Source organism: Rhamphochromis longiceps, linkage group LG3 (genome assembly GCF_057381845.1).
Source record: "Rhamphochromis longiceps isolate RC_006_pf linkage group LG3, R_longiceps_female_GT1.1, whole genome shotgun sequence".
NCBI lineage: Eukaryota > Metazoa > Chordata > Actinopteri > Cichliformes > Cichlidae > Rhamphochromis > Rhamphochromis longiceps.
In genome coordinates, this window is record NC_140559.1 from 989,645 (window position 1) to 1,004,085 (window position 14,441).

At 47.5% G+C, this 14,441-nt stretch overlaps 2 protein-coding genes across 3 annotated transcripts; both read right to left on the reverse strand.

Annotated features, from left to right (window-relative positions):
* Window positions 1-1,133: 1,133 nt before the first annotated feature.
* Window positions 1,134-8,768, reverse strand: LOC146672437 (uncharacterized). 2 transcript variants are annotated; one of them, XM_085386068.1, is made up of 8 exons: window positions 8,450-8,767; window positions 6,405-6,758; window positions 5,712-6,044; window positions 5,527-5,625; window positions 4,964-5,293; window positions 2,476-2,802; window positions 2,042-2,362; window positions 1,134-1,931 (listed from the first exon to the last, which is right to left on the reverse strand). In XM_085386068.1, the coding sequence occupies exons 1-8, from the start codon at window positions 8,484-8,486 to the stop codon at window positions 1,840-1,842; spliced, it is 1,893 nt and encodes a 630-aa protein (XP_085242194.1). In that variant the 5' UTR covers window positions 8,487-8,767; the 3' UTR covers window positions 1,134-1,839. The 2 variants fall into 2 exon arrangements, with proteins under 2 accessions (XP_085242194.1, XP_085242184.1); XM_085386058.1 differs by having other exon boundaries at window positions 1,134-2,362; window positions 8,450-8,768.
* A 3,726-nt stretch (window positions 8,769-12,494) lies between these two features.
* On the reverse strand, window positions 12,495-14,155 carry LOC146672438 (uncharacterized). Its single transcript, XM_085400868.1, has one exon. The coding sequence runs from the start codon at window positions 13,572-13,574 to the stop codon at window positions 12,495-12,497; it is 1,080 nt and encodes a 359-aa protein (XP_085256994.1). The 5' UTR covers window positions 13,575-14,155.
* Between the last annotated feature and the right edge of the window lie 286 nt (window positions 14,156-14,441).

The following is a 14,441-nucleotide window of genomic DNA, read 5'->3' on the forward strand; positions in this document are numbered from 1 at the left end:
GCTTGATTGATGCAGCAAGTGATTTACTGTATGAGGGGAATTGTCTTTTGTGATAATATTTTGAACATGCATTTCTGTTGTCCTGTCAACTTAGTGGGTTAATAGCTGATATGCAAATTAGTTGATCAGTTTTAGATTAATGAAAGGTGATTGAATTCTAGCACGAGTGAATGAGATGTGTTGGAGTTTGTTGTGTGTTGAGTGGAGACTCTAAAACACTGAGTTTCCTGTTTGATGTGCGAGTGAATCCTGTATTTAGATACACAACTCTGAATACATCAGAACAAACGTGCATGACAGCATGTCATACAAACCTATCAACATGGAATGTAAATGGAGCTGGCTCCAGAGAAAAGAGGTTAAAATATTTAACCAACTCAAAAAACTGCCGGCAGATGTTGTCCTTTAACAAGAGACCCACAGACCTCTTAGAGGTTTAAAAGAGCTTAAAACACCTGAGTTCCCTAATGTGTTCTCAGCTTGTTATAATTCTAGACAAAGGGGAGTAGCAATTTTAATACATACATATATTGATTTCACAGTACTCGATACGGTTATAGATCCAGAGGGCAGATTCTTAATCATTAAACTATCTATACTTGATAAAAATCTATGTATTGTAAGTGTATATGGTCCAAATGTTGATGATCCCTCATTCTTTCACGGTTTTTTCAGTGCACTCTCTGAACACTTAGATGGTACACTTGTTCTTGGAGGCGACCTCAACCTTGGACTAAATATACAGAATGCTTTCTAAAACAGATGAATCAATATCACTTCCTACTGCAAAATGGGAAGCGGATTTATCAGTTAACTTAGACCAAAACTTCTGGTCTCAGATTTGCTTAAAAACCTTTCATTTAATTAGAAATCCCAGTCTGCAATTAATTCAATACAAAATACTACATAGAGTGCACTATACAGGTCATCGGATGTTCAAGATAGGCTTTACGTCTACCAACAACTGCTCACACTGTCAAACCAAAGCGCACTGTGCGCACAATAATATTCAATATTTAGTATTTACTGTTATATTCACATAGATAATCGCGATGATGTTGTTTATTATATTGGTCTCTTTTTTTGCTTGTTTTCTCTTTTTTCTTTCTCAACAGGTGATCCAGGTGGTTGATATATGCATTTTTTGTCTGTTTTGTTGGTTTTTGTTTTTTGCCCTTTATCATCGTTCCTCTTCACCGCTGTTTTTCTTTCCCTCTTTCTTTCTCCCTTTTCTTTTCCCCAGTCATGTCTGTCCCGTGTGTAGCAAGTGAAAATAAAATAAAATAAACAATAAAAGCAAAGGTGATTAAAATACACCAATACGGCAAGGCCGGGATGGTCCATTTGGTAAAGTAAATGTATTGGGTATCTTTTTTGGCCTTTAGACAATAATTCTGATGGCAAAAGAACCAAACAGGACAGGCGAAAAAAAAGAAAAGAAAAGAGTGATTGTTTACATCTTTCCTTTTCTTCCCTTGTTTTTCCTTGATTTTGTTTAAATACATGGTACCTGCAAAAGCATTTTGTGTTGTGTGTATTTATTTATTACTGAGCATCAGCTCCAGCAGCAGTTCTTAAATCTTCAGATTAATAATAGCCCAATATTCTGCTTAATACGTAATGTGTATCAATTCATTAGCGATTCATCAGTGTTACAGGTCACTGACAGATGTGACTGGACACAAGTCACATCTGACTGAGGCCAAATGTCCTCTGATATAACTGCAGTCAAATCAGATCTGGTATTTGTAAGAGCGCCAGCTGTTGGTCAGAAAGTGACATTACAGGTAACAGTCAATATACAGGACATTTAAGGTAGAAAATGCACAAACACACAGATCAAACTGATTGATCAGCCATCAGAGGAGTCAGATCAATGGAGCTGCTTCTGTTCCTGATGTCCCCTGTTTGATCCTGGACCTGAACTCTCCCTGCAGAGGAGACACAAGACAGTCACACACACAGTAAGACACACACACACACACACACACACACACACACACACACACACACACACACACACACACACACACACACAAACCTTTGACTCTGAGCAGCACTCTTTTGTATCTCTTGATCTCCCCGTAGACTCTACAGCTGTACCTCCCACTGTCTCTCTCTGTGGGCTGTTTCAGGGTCAGACTGAGGTCTCCAGGCTTCAGCAGAGATCTTCTCTTCATCTTTGTTCGGTCTCTGTAAAGCTGGTGCTGTTCTCCAGGCTGATCAGAGCCGTTCTTATACACGTGGACCTTCCTGTCATCATTGTTCCACCACACCACCTTAGCATCTGCAGGCAGGTCTTTTGTGGTTTTGAAAGGTAGCTCTACAGACTCCGCCCCCTCCTCCACCTCCACCTGACAGACTGAGAGGACAACAAATTTCATAAACAGTCTAAAGCACAAAATAAGATTTGTGTTCATGAAGATCTCATCATCTCTTCTTCTTCTGCAGCTCACACCCAGCAGCAGCACTGACCTCTGACTTTCAGCTCCACTTGTTTCATCAGGATTTTTTCCCCCTCTCTGTTGCAGACGGTGCAGGTGTAGATGTCTGCGTCCCAGTCTGTGGGGTATTTCAGGGTCAGACTGAGGTCTCTAGTTTTCAGCAGGTCTTTATTCATCTGTGTTCGGTCTCTGTAATGGTTGTCCTGATCTTCAAGCTGGCCAGATCCGTTCTCATACACGTGGACCTTCCTGTTGAATCTGGTCATCCACTTCACTTTAGCATCTTTAGGCAGGTTTATAGTAGTTTTGCAGGGCAGCAGGACAGATGCCTCCCCTGAATCCACCTCCACCTGGGGGACTGAGAGGAGTCAAAACACAACATGAGCTGTGCAGCAGAAGCAGCTCTGAACATGTTTTGTCTGAATGGAGAAAATGGCATCTTTTCAATGAAATCAAGTTTGACTGGTTCCAGTCTGAAACATGTTCAACTGAACAGAAACGGTGTCTTATGTGGTTTCTGTCTAATCAGCAGCAGAGCTCTGTCTTAAAGAACTCTGCTGTTTTATTTCAGAGTCAAAGACTTTTTTGCCATCTTGTTACCTGAGAGCTGTCCTATCAAGCAAGTTTGATTTATTCAGACTAAAAAAATATTGAAATAAAATAAAAATGTTTCAAAATAAAAGCAAAACTGAATTTTAAATGTCAGCAACATCTAAATGAACATGATTCTCTGCATGCCAGATACATTATGTCATAAAGACGTCTGTTCTGTGACATGAACGAGTTCTTCTTTCAGAAACAGCTCAGCTGAGAGAAATACAGACTAGTCAGTACAATTCATTAATAAAGACATCTGTTTCAGCAAATTCATTACTCGTTTTCAGGTGATCTGTTCTATTAGTGATTCCATTAATGTAAGAACATCTGCTTCACCTCTTGTTGGAGACAGAGTCAAAGCAAAGAAAGGCAATTTGATGGCAGCACTGTCATGGGCCTGTCCTGGGACATGAGTATCAGGCCCACTCCAATATATTATTAGTCATTATTATACTGCTGCATGGGCTGGGCTGTAGTTACATCGTAAGGTTTTAAAAACCGAGCTTTAAAATGAACAGTGGTAATAAAAACCGAGAGAGGCCGACTGTGATCACCGACTTTTTAAGAGGCTTGTTCAAATTACATGAAAAAAGACAACTGTCATGGGTCTGTAGTTCTATCCACGGTTTTAGGGAACATATTTCGTTTTAAAGTAAGTTACAGGGCTTTTCCTGCCTTTCTGAGGGACTTGCATATGCAATATGATGATATGCATATCAGCATAATTATGGATTATTATGATATTAAAAAAGACACACTGTATGTTAAAGAAAACACATTAAGAAACAGATTATATTAGTGTTTGTTTTATGTGTATAGATTTTTAAAAATTATTATTCATGATATAACACGGTCTATAAATGCTTCGTAAGAATAGTTCTAGAACATTGTCTATCATTACTTTGTTATGGATTAGGTGCAAGATTTGTGAAGTGTGGATAATTAAATAATAGATTAATGCAATAGCAAACTGTGCCTTGTTGTCAGATGGACATCGAGTGGAGAGTGATAGATGAGATGAGGAGATGAAAGAGTAAGAGAGGCAAACTGAGTCACAGGGAGAGCCGAGTTTATTTTGTTTCCTTATGGTTCCAAGCACCTTCACCAATCTTTGCATTTAATGTCTACAGTCTCGGATCAGCACAGCCCTGCCCTCCAGCACTATCACAGCAGGAGCAGCAGAAACCCCACAAGAGCAACATTGTACCCATCAGGTAAACATGGAATATGTTTGCTTTGCCTTGTCCCCACCTGATGACAGTGATATAGTATGATGTGATTCCATATTAGATTGTTGATGAATGCGGGTTGTTGTTATTCGGCCTTTTCTCTGTGCCCCTTTTGAACTTTGAGCACCCGCCCATCTAAAAATCTCTGCACAGCCTTGTCCCTGTTTATGTGTATAGGTGTTTGGACATGAGTGTGTGTATCCGGAAGAAAGAATTACAAGAATCATCAGGCTGAGGAGAGTTCCTGCTCTGAAGCCAGCTGATTGCCTTCATCAGTTGCCTCTCTACTTAAGCGAGTGGCTGAGCTTCAGTCGGTGCTGGATCATTGAGTTCACAATGGGTTTGTTAGTGAGAACTTTGTGTGTGTGTTGCTTGGCAGTTTAATTCATGTGTTTTCTCACTAGGTATTGGGAACTGAGAGAAGCCACTGTACAGATTTGGAGTTGGGGTTGTCACAATTCACGCCACAGACGTGAGCACTGTGTGGGATTCGGGGAGAAACAAGGTAAAAACTATGTTTTGTGCTTTCTTTGTGCCTTTCTGTCCTGTTTTTTAGGACTCTATTTTCTGTCTCCTCAGTTTTCATGTCTAGAGTTCAGTTGGTGTGTTTCCTGTTTTACTTTGGTCTTTGTCTCATGTCAGTGTGTCTAGTCTAGTGTGTCAAAACCTTTGACCTGTATAAGCAGCACTGACCTCTGACATGGAGGTGCACATTTTTCCTTGTCAGTATGTTTCCTTTCCTGCTGTAGATGGTACAGGTGTAGGTGAAGTTGTCGTCATCCGTGGGATATGTCAGGGTCAGACTGAGGTCTCCAGGTTTCAGCAGAGATGTGCTCGTCATCTCTGTTCGGTTTCTGTAAAACCGGTGCTGTTTTTCAGGCTGGTCAGAGCCGTTCTGATACACATGGACCTTCCTGTTGTTTCTGTCCCTCCACTCCACTTTAGTGTGTTTTAGGAATTTAAATATAGTTTTGCAGGGCAGCTTGACAGACGCCACCCCTGAATCCACCTCCACTTGGTAATCTGAGAGGACAACAAAGCACAACACGATGACATCAGCAGCAGCTGTGATGGTCACATGACCTCCCTGCGCCCTCCTTGCCTTCTAGTCTCAATCAGATTGTGTCTCAGTTTGTTCCTGACTCGTTCTTTGATCTCAAGATCTCATGTGTCTGGTCTGAACACAGTCAAGAGGCCACCAGAGGCCACCTGTTAACCACTGGTATTATGGGTAGTGTAGTAGGAAAGACTCTTACCTGACATGTAATAGTGACGTAAATAATATAAAAGACCTCCAAAAATCACAAAGACAAACAGGAGAACCAGAAGATCTTTGACCCAGGATGGAAATGGTTCTGTGGGGAAACATAAAACAAAATGACTTCTAATCTCTAAGCTGTGTCTACAGTATTGACCTTTGACCTTTATCTCCAGCACTGACTTTTGACCTGCAGCATGACTTTTTTTCTCAGGATGTCTTTGTCCCTGTAGATGGTGCAGATGTATCGTCCCGTGTCTTTCACTTTGGGGTGTTTCAGGGTCAGACTGAGGTCTCCAGTTCTCAGCAGGTCTTCACTCATCATCGTTCGGTCTCTGTAAACTTCGTCCTGAGTCATAAGGTCATCATTTCTGTTAGAATACTCATGGACTGTGATGAGTCCGAGGTCAGAGCGAGTCCACTCCACTGTGGTGTCCTCAGGCAGGTCAGGTGTTGTGTTGCAGGGCAGGATGACAGACTCTGACCCTTCCCTCACCTTCACCTCCACCTGCTGGTCTGAGAAGACAAGAAACCAAAGTGTCAACCATAGAAGTGGCAGCAAAAGGCCTCTAAAAGTTTTGTGTTGGGCCATGCATAAAATTTTAATGTGTTTAATGTATGTACAGATGTGTGTGTGCTGAACCTCCCGGAGGTAAACATAAACACATCTGCACATGCACAGAACGAATTTCTTCTGCTTTGCTTCTCTTGTTTTGCTGTTTTCACTGAGGTCAAGTCTACAAACGTTCCTGCTGGGCTCATCAAGACCTTCAGAAACCGTTTAAGAAATACTTTGCTTTCATTTAACCTCTGACCTTTCTCTGTAGTACTGAATATGACATGTAATCACAGCAGGTGTTAGAATTTGATGCTGACCTTTGACCAGCAGCTGGATGTCTCTGAGTTTTCGTTCTTTCCCTCCAGCACTGATGGAGCAGGTGTAGTTGCCGCTGTCAGTCTTTGTGGGTTTCCTCAGAGTGAGGCTGAAGTCTTTAATGATCAAAGCGTAACGATTCATTGATGTGCGTCTGCTGTAACGCTGGTTTTGTCCTGTAAGATCGTCTCCTTCTTCTCGTTGTTGGTGTACAGATTTGGGATCAAGGTCACTGCGAGTCCACATCACTGTTGGATTGTCCTCAGGTATAGAACCTGAGTACAGACATGATAGTAGGACAGACCTTTCCCCCTCATTCACCTCCACCACCACCACAGCCAGAGCATGCTGGGAAACTGGAAGGACAGAAACACAAACACAAATCAAATGAATGTTGTGGGTTTGACCCAGAGTTAAAAGATGCAATACAACCAACATTATCTTCATCCATCCTATTCCACTTATCCTAGTCAGGGTCACGGGGGGGAGGGGTTACACCCTGGACAGATCACCAGCTTGTCCCAGGACTAACCATTCACATGTTCACACCAATGAATTACAAATTAACCTAATACCATGAACTGCATTTCTTTGGACATTGGAGGAAGCCAGAGTACCTATAGGGAACCGACGTAAACATGAGGAGAACATGCAAACTCCACACAAAAAGACCCCAGAGAAGCAGTGGAGTTGGACTCAGGACCTTTGTGCTCAGAGGCAACAGTGCTAACCACCAGAACACCATGTAGCCCAAGAACGCATAACAGCTTCAGTTACACAGCATTCTTTTCCCAATTCAAAAAAAACTATTGATACAATGTCAGTAACACAGAAACTGGAGAATTATACCAAACCTCACAGGCCATAGTCAAAGGAGCTTGCAAAGAAAAGCGTCTGGACTTCTTTAAGTTACTTGAAGACGTTTCACCTCTCATCCGAGAAGCTTCTTCAGTTCTAAGGTCAAATGGTTACACAGGTCATAATTTCCATCTTGTGTGACAAGACAGATGAGCAGATGAGCACTGTACCTTCAGTACAGTCACAGTTTTTCACTCCAACAGTCCACAAATGCTCCAAAACATGTTACAAAGGCAACATGACATATTTACTTATTAATTCACAAGGAGGAATCTTGTTGCTATTAGGAATCTATATTCCATACAGAAATATTTTTATCTTCTATCTTTTAGTGTAGAGCATATCTAAAAACCATAGAGGCTCTCACTGTTTGGAGGTGATGGAGCTTCACTGTTTTCCAGAGAACTTTGCACATTCAACCAACCAAAGGACTTGACATGGATTATGAAGTAGTATAACAGGAACGACTATCGGACCATGTGTTTTCCAGCTGCCTGTGACAAACAGCCAGATAAACTAATCCAGTGTTTGACAGAAACTGTCATGCTTTCCCGTGTCTCCCTGGCGTTCACCTCTGAGATCGCACTGTTGTTGTTGTTTCTCTCTTCTTTCTCTCTCCCTCACTCTTCTCTGCAGGGGTTGAACTTGTTGTGGGTTCCACCCTCAGGCCTGTGCCCTGAAAATAATTACTCACCTGCTGCTCATTATCTTGTCACTCGAGCCTCTGCTCAAGGTGACAGCTCAGTGTTTCTGACTGCTGGATCGTTGAACGACACTAGTCAGTGTAGCCCCGGCTATTTCCTGTAAATTCTCGTCTCTAGTCTTTTCCTGACTTGTAGTCATGTTTTCTTTTATATAGATCTTCCTGGACCTGTCCGTGTTTTCATGCCTGGAGTGTGATCATAAGCGTGTGTGGTTTTTCCCTCCCTTGTCCCTGAATTACCTGGAGCTCCTTTTCACTTGTACCTTGTATATAGCTCCTGGTGATATTGTTTGTTTTTAGTTTCAGCACAGTCCTGCTCTTGCGTCCGCTCGTTCGTTGTGACAGACCGATTCAGTCAAGTCATGAACTTTGACGCAACTCACTGGGCTCTCATGTCTCAAGACCTGCTGCACTTCAACACATTCATTTTAGAGCGAGATAAGAGAAAAGCTGATGATGAGAGCAAAGAGAGGAAGGTGTACTTACCGTGCAGGAGGATCACAAAAACCACAAACATCTTCATGTTCCTGTCAAACTCAGAGACTCTTTAAAAGCCCTTCAGGACATCAGCTCACAGCAGCTTCACTTTCCTCTGCTGATCATCTACTGACACTCTCACACTGCTCACACTGTCACAGCTCAGAGTTCAGCTTCACACTTTGTTAAAGCACATCTGTGGAATGAAGTCCGACCGGCCACAGATCACTTTTGAGGGAAGAGGAGGACGTCGGCTTTCCTCCTAGTTTCACGCCTGAGCGCTCCCGTTGGGGGGGGACTGCTTCAGCCTCAGCCCAACACGCACAAAGCTCCACCTTCAGTCCTAACACTGAAACATCGACTGTAGCTACAATGATGCAGATGTGTTTCCATTCAGATCATGGACATAAAGCAGCTCCAGGATGAACAGTGTGAAAGAACTTTTCCAGGCATGAAGCTCAGCCAATCACAGGAGAGGGCATGATCAGCTGACAGATCTGCAGGGATTTGAAGGTTCTTTGTGTGGATGATAGAAAGTGGATCAACAGGTGTAAAACTATGAGGAAACACAACAGTCTCCCCTTTTCTTAGGAGTCAGTTTTGGCAGCCTGACATGATGTCTGGCTGCACACATATTTGAAATGTAAAACAAAAACAGCTGAAAACTGAACAGTAAAACCTTTCAATATGTGACAGGCTTTTTTTATGTTTATTTTAATCAGTGATTTCTACTGGCACCTGTTACGGATTCAAATATTGGGGATGTATACAAGAGGAAAAACCACAATAACAACACTGGTCCGGCCGGGTTGAGTCAAACGATGATTTTAATGATCACACGCGTGGGAGATGGACACCGTACGCAGACAGCATCAGATCTCAAAATGGTGGAGCATTGCTCAAACTCTTTGTGAAATGCACTATACACAGGTACACACACACACAGGTCTTTATCACCAGGTTCCACATTTATTTACAGTTTTCCCAGGTTATGACTGAACACAGTCTGACAGCTGTCGGTCCCAGCTGATTTCCTCCCCTCCGCTCCTCTCCGTCTCACTATAAAAAGGGAAGGAAACCATTATCAGTCCAAATCGCCATCAGCTGTTCACACTGGCATCTCCAGCACCGCCCCGTTGAGCCCACTGCACCACTCCTCCCCTGCAGCCGCGCCCGGGACCACACCTCCGCCACACCTTAAAGGGCTGTAAAGCCAGATACTACCGGGTGATCCGGGCGTTGGCATCCTTCATGCGGTGGAGCCACTGCAGCGGGGCGTGGTCCGAGCAGAGGGTGAATGAGCGCCCCAGGAGGTAATAGCGAAGGGAGTCGACCGCCCAGCGGATAGCCAAGCACTCCTTCTCCACAGTGCTGTACCGTCTTTCACGCTCCGCCAGCTTCCGGCTGATGTAAAGAACGGGACGGTCGTCCCCCCTTACCTGCTGGGACAAAACGGCCCCCAGCCCTCTGTTCGAGGCGTCAGTCTGCAGAACAAAAGGGAGGGAAAAGTTAGGAGTGTGAAGCAGCGGCTCCCCACAGAGAGACTTTTTCACCTGCACAAACGCCGCCTGGCACGGCCCCGTCCACTGAACCAGATCTGGAGCACCCTTTCGGGTGAGATCGGTCAAGGGGCTGGTCAGCTGCGCAAACCCTGGCACGAAACGCTGATAGTAAGCTGCCAGCCCCAGAAACCGTCTCACCTCCTTTTTAGTCCTGGGGCGCAGGCAGGATGCGATAGCCGCCGTCTTTTCCACCTGTGGACGCACCTGCCCGCCCCCCAGGTGGTACCCCAGATACTGTACCTCCCTCCGTCCAACCGCACACTTCTTCGGGTTGGCTGTGAGCCCCGCCCTCCTCAGGGACTCCAGTACCGCGACCACCCGCTGCACATGCTCCGCCCAGGTGTCGCTGTGGATGATCACGTCATCCAGGTAGGCAGCAGCATATGCAGCGTGCGGACGCAGCACCCGGTCCATGAGGCACTGAAAGGTGGCAGGGGCTCCGAACAAGCCGAACGGAAGCGTAACGAATTGGTACAACCCGTACGGAGTGGAGAAGGCCGTTTTCTCCCTGGACTCGGCAGACAAGGGAATCTGCCAGTAGCCCTTGGTCAAATCCAGGGTCATGAAAAAATGGGCCGTGCCCAGCCGATCCAGGAGCTCGTCGACCCGGGGCATGGGATAAGCATCAAAACGTGACACTTCATTCACCTTGCGATAGTCGACACAGAACCGTATAGACCCATCCTTCTTCACCACAAGAACGATGGGGCTACACCAGGCGCTGTGCGACTCTTCTATCACTCCCATTTTCAGCATTTCAGCCAATTCCCTCTGCACGATTTGCAGTTTATGCTCAGGAATCCTGTAGGGCCGTGAACGCACCGTCACGCCAGGCTGCGTTACAAAATGATGCTCAATGAGAGACGTGCGGCCGGGCAGGGGGGAGAACACATCTGCAAAACGCTGTTGTAACGCGACAACGTCCGCTCTCTGGGCCTGTGTGAGATGGTCATCACAAGGGAGGGAGGCGGGGATGATGGAATTTGGCACCTCCGGCCCCAACTCATCTCTCTCCTTAACCAGGCTTACCAGAGAAGCGGTTTCAACCTCTCTCCACTCTTTAAGGAGATTGAGGTGATAAATCTGCGTGGCCCCTCCCCTGTCCGACCGAGCGACCTCATAGTCAACGTCCCAGACTCACCGTGTGACCACAAAGGGTCCTTGCCACTTGGCGAGCAACTTCGAGCTGGAAGAAGGGAGTAATACAAGCACTTTGTCTCCCGGTGAAAATTGCCTGAGTCTAGCCCCTCTGTCATACAGGCGTTGCTGACGCTGCTGAGCCTGGAGCAAATTCTCCCGTGACAACCTCCCCAAAGTGTGGAGTTTCGCTCTCAGGTCCAACACGTACTGAATCTCATTCTTGGCGGGGCTCGGACCGTCCTCCCAGCTTTCTTTAATCAGGTCGAGCACCCCACGCGGCTTCCTGCCGAACAGCAATTCAAAGGGAGAAAATCCCGTGGAGGCCTGGGGCACCTCCCGCACTGCAAATAACAGAGGGTCTGGCCAGCGATCCCAATTGCGTTCATCCTCGTTAATGAACTTACGAATCATGGACTTTAAAGTCTTATTCAGCCGCTCCACCAGCCCGTCAGTCTGAGGGTGGTAGACGCAGGTCCGAATAGATTTAATGCCCAGTAATTCGTACAGTTCCCGCAGTGTACGAGACATAAACGACGTGCCCTGGTCAGTCAGTATCTCTTTCGGGATTCCGACTCGGGAGATGACCTGAAACAGTGCCTGCGCCACACTCTTTGCAGAGATGGTGCGCAGCGGGACTGCTTCCGGGTACCGCGTTGCATAATCCACCAGTATTAATACAAAGCGGTAGCCGCGTGCACTCCGATGAAACGGCCCGATGAGGTCCATGCCAATGCGCTCAAACGGGACCTCCATGAGTTGGAGCGGGCGCAAAGGCGCTTTTGGTATGGCCGGCTGATTAACAAGTTGGCAGTCCGGGCAGGATGCGCACCAGCGGCGCACATCCGCTCGGATGCCCGGCCAATAAAATCGGGCCGTTATTCGCTCCAGAGTTTTTTCGTATCCCATATGCCCTGCCATGGGGTTATAATGAGCCGCCTGGAAAATCGTTTCCCGGCGGCCCTGCGGCACCAACAACTGGGTGTGTGTCTCCTCCGTGCGAGTGTCACGACTCACTCGATATAACCTATGCTTTGATAAAATGAAGCGCGGGTAGGTCCGCACGGCTTCAGGGCGCACCACGTGACCATCAATCTCAATCACCTGGTCAAAGGCTGAGCGTAGGGTGTCATCACGAGACTGCTCCAGTGGGAAATCACCCGTGGGGGAAACTTCCAGAGCCGGCGGGGCTTCCCATGAAGGACCCGCCGTCTCCCCCTCCCCGGAGTCAGTGTCGGACGACCCCGCGTCACCGCTGAGCGCCGCACAGACACTACATGCTACTAACGGTCGTGATCGCATCCCCACATACTGTCCCAACAGATGATGAAACCCCGGCCAATTCGTGGCCAGAATTAGGGGATGCGACAGGTGCGGGCTGTGCGAACCAAGCCTTGGTGCACGAGGGTCTGCATGCAGCCCGTGTCCACCAAAGCATGGCGTATACCCCTTCGAGTCCTTACCGGAATGCTGTATGTCCCTCCTGGACCGGGAGAGGGTGCTGGGGCACTGGCAACGTGGAACACCTGCCCCACTTCCATCAGAGGACAGTCCCTCCTCAGGTGTCCCGGTTGCCCGCACTTCCAGCACTCCTGCCCCGGCGTCTGTGCTGTTCTCCATGGCTCAGGGGCGGCACTGCTCATGTCTGATCCCTGGGAAGGCACAAACGCAGCAAAAGGATTAGTGGGGCTCAGCGCCGGCGCCCGCTCTGCCTGCCCTGGCGCAGGTACCCGGCGCCTCGGTGCTGGCACTGGGGCTTGTTTGCTCGGCCTCCGGCCGCTGTCCCCGGGCTCCCCCGCTCTAGGGGCAAGGTGGTCCTCCGCCAACGTTACCGCCACCTCCAGGCTTGCGGGACGGTGGAACCTGACCCATCTCGCCGTCTCTGCGGGCAGCCCCTCCACGAACTGCTCCAGCACCACCTTGTCCACCAGCAGCGTCTCGCCCTCTGACGATCCCGGCTGCAGCCAGCGCACCGCCGCGTCACGCAGCTTCCGGGCCCAAGCAAACGGCCGATCCGCCGCGGCTAGCCGACAGGCCCGGAACCGCCGGCGATGATCTTCAGCGGTGAGCCCCATCCTGTCCACCACCGCCCAGCTCACGTCCTGGAAGCTGCTCCTCGAGGTCGGCGGCAGACTCAGGGCCGCCGTCTGAGCCTCCACCGACAGCAGAGGAAGCAAACGTGGAGCCCACTCCACCTGCGGCCACTGGCAGGCCTCCGCCGTGGCATGAAAAGTCTCCAGGAAAACCTGGGGGTCGTCCCCGTCCCCCATCCGGGGCATCGCCACCGACAGCGGCGGGGGCTTCGGCGGAGCAGCGGCCCCAACCAGCCGCTCCAGAACCAGCGTCTGCCAGTCCGTCTGCTCCTGCAGCGCAGCCAGGTGAGCCCGCTGGGCCGCCGCCTGGTCCTGGCTCATCTTTGCCATCTCCACCAGCATCTGCGCCAGAAACTGCAAAGGCTGGGCGGGCGGCGCAGCCTGTGGGTCGGACAACCCCACGCCGGCCGGACACTGGGTTTCGGCACCACTTGTGAAATGCACTATACACAGGTACACACACACACAGGTCTTTATCACCAGGTTATGTAACAGTTATCACCTTCTTCTAATTCAGGAGAATAATGCAAACTAGAACTACATAATGATTCACAGTCTTTAATTAAGGGTCTAACATGGCATATGGTAATATTATAACCCCACACACCATAACACACCTCTGAGTCAGTCAGTCTGCCCCAGGGCAGCTGTGGCTACAACTGTAACTTGCCTCCACCAGTGTGTGAATGTGAGAGTGAATGAATAATGGAATTGTACAGCGCTTTGAGGTTCTCGAAAAGCACTATATAAATGCAATCCATTATTATTATTATTATTATTATTATTATTATTATTATTATTATTATTATTATTATTATTATAAGTCAGCCACAATAATCTATGGAAATTAAGGACTCAATATTTCAATCTAACCCTTAGCTATAGTTTGTTTTGTTCCCAGGCAGTGGTGGTTTTTTGATAGGGGCGACATGGGCCGTTGCCCAGGGCGGCGTTGCTTTGGGGTGTGTGTGTGTGTGGGGGGGGTATTATGAGCAAAAAAGGTGTTGCCCTTCAGGACATCAGCTCACAGCAGCTTCACTCTCCTCTGCTGATCATCTACTGACACTCTCACACTGCTCACACTGTCACAGCTCAGAGTTCAGCTTCACACTTTGTTAAAGCACATCTGTGGAATGAAGTCCGACCGGCCACAGATCACTTTTGAGGGAAGAGGAGGACGTCGGCTTTCCTCCTAGTTTCACGCCTGAG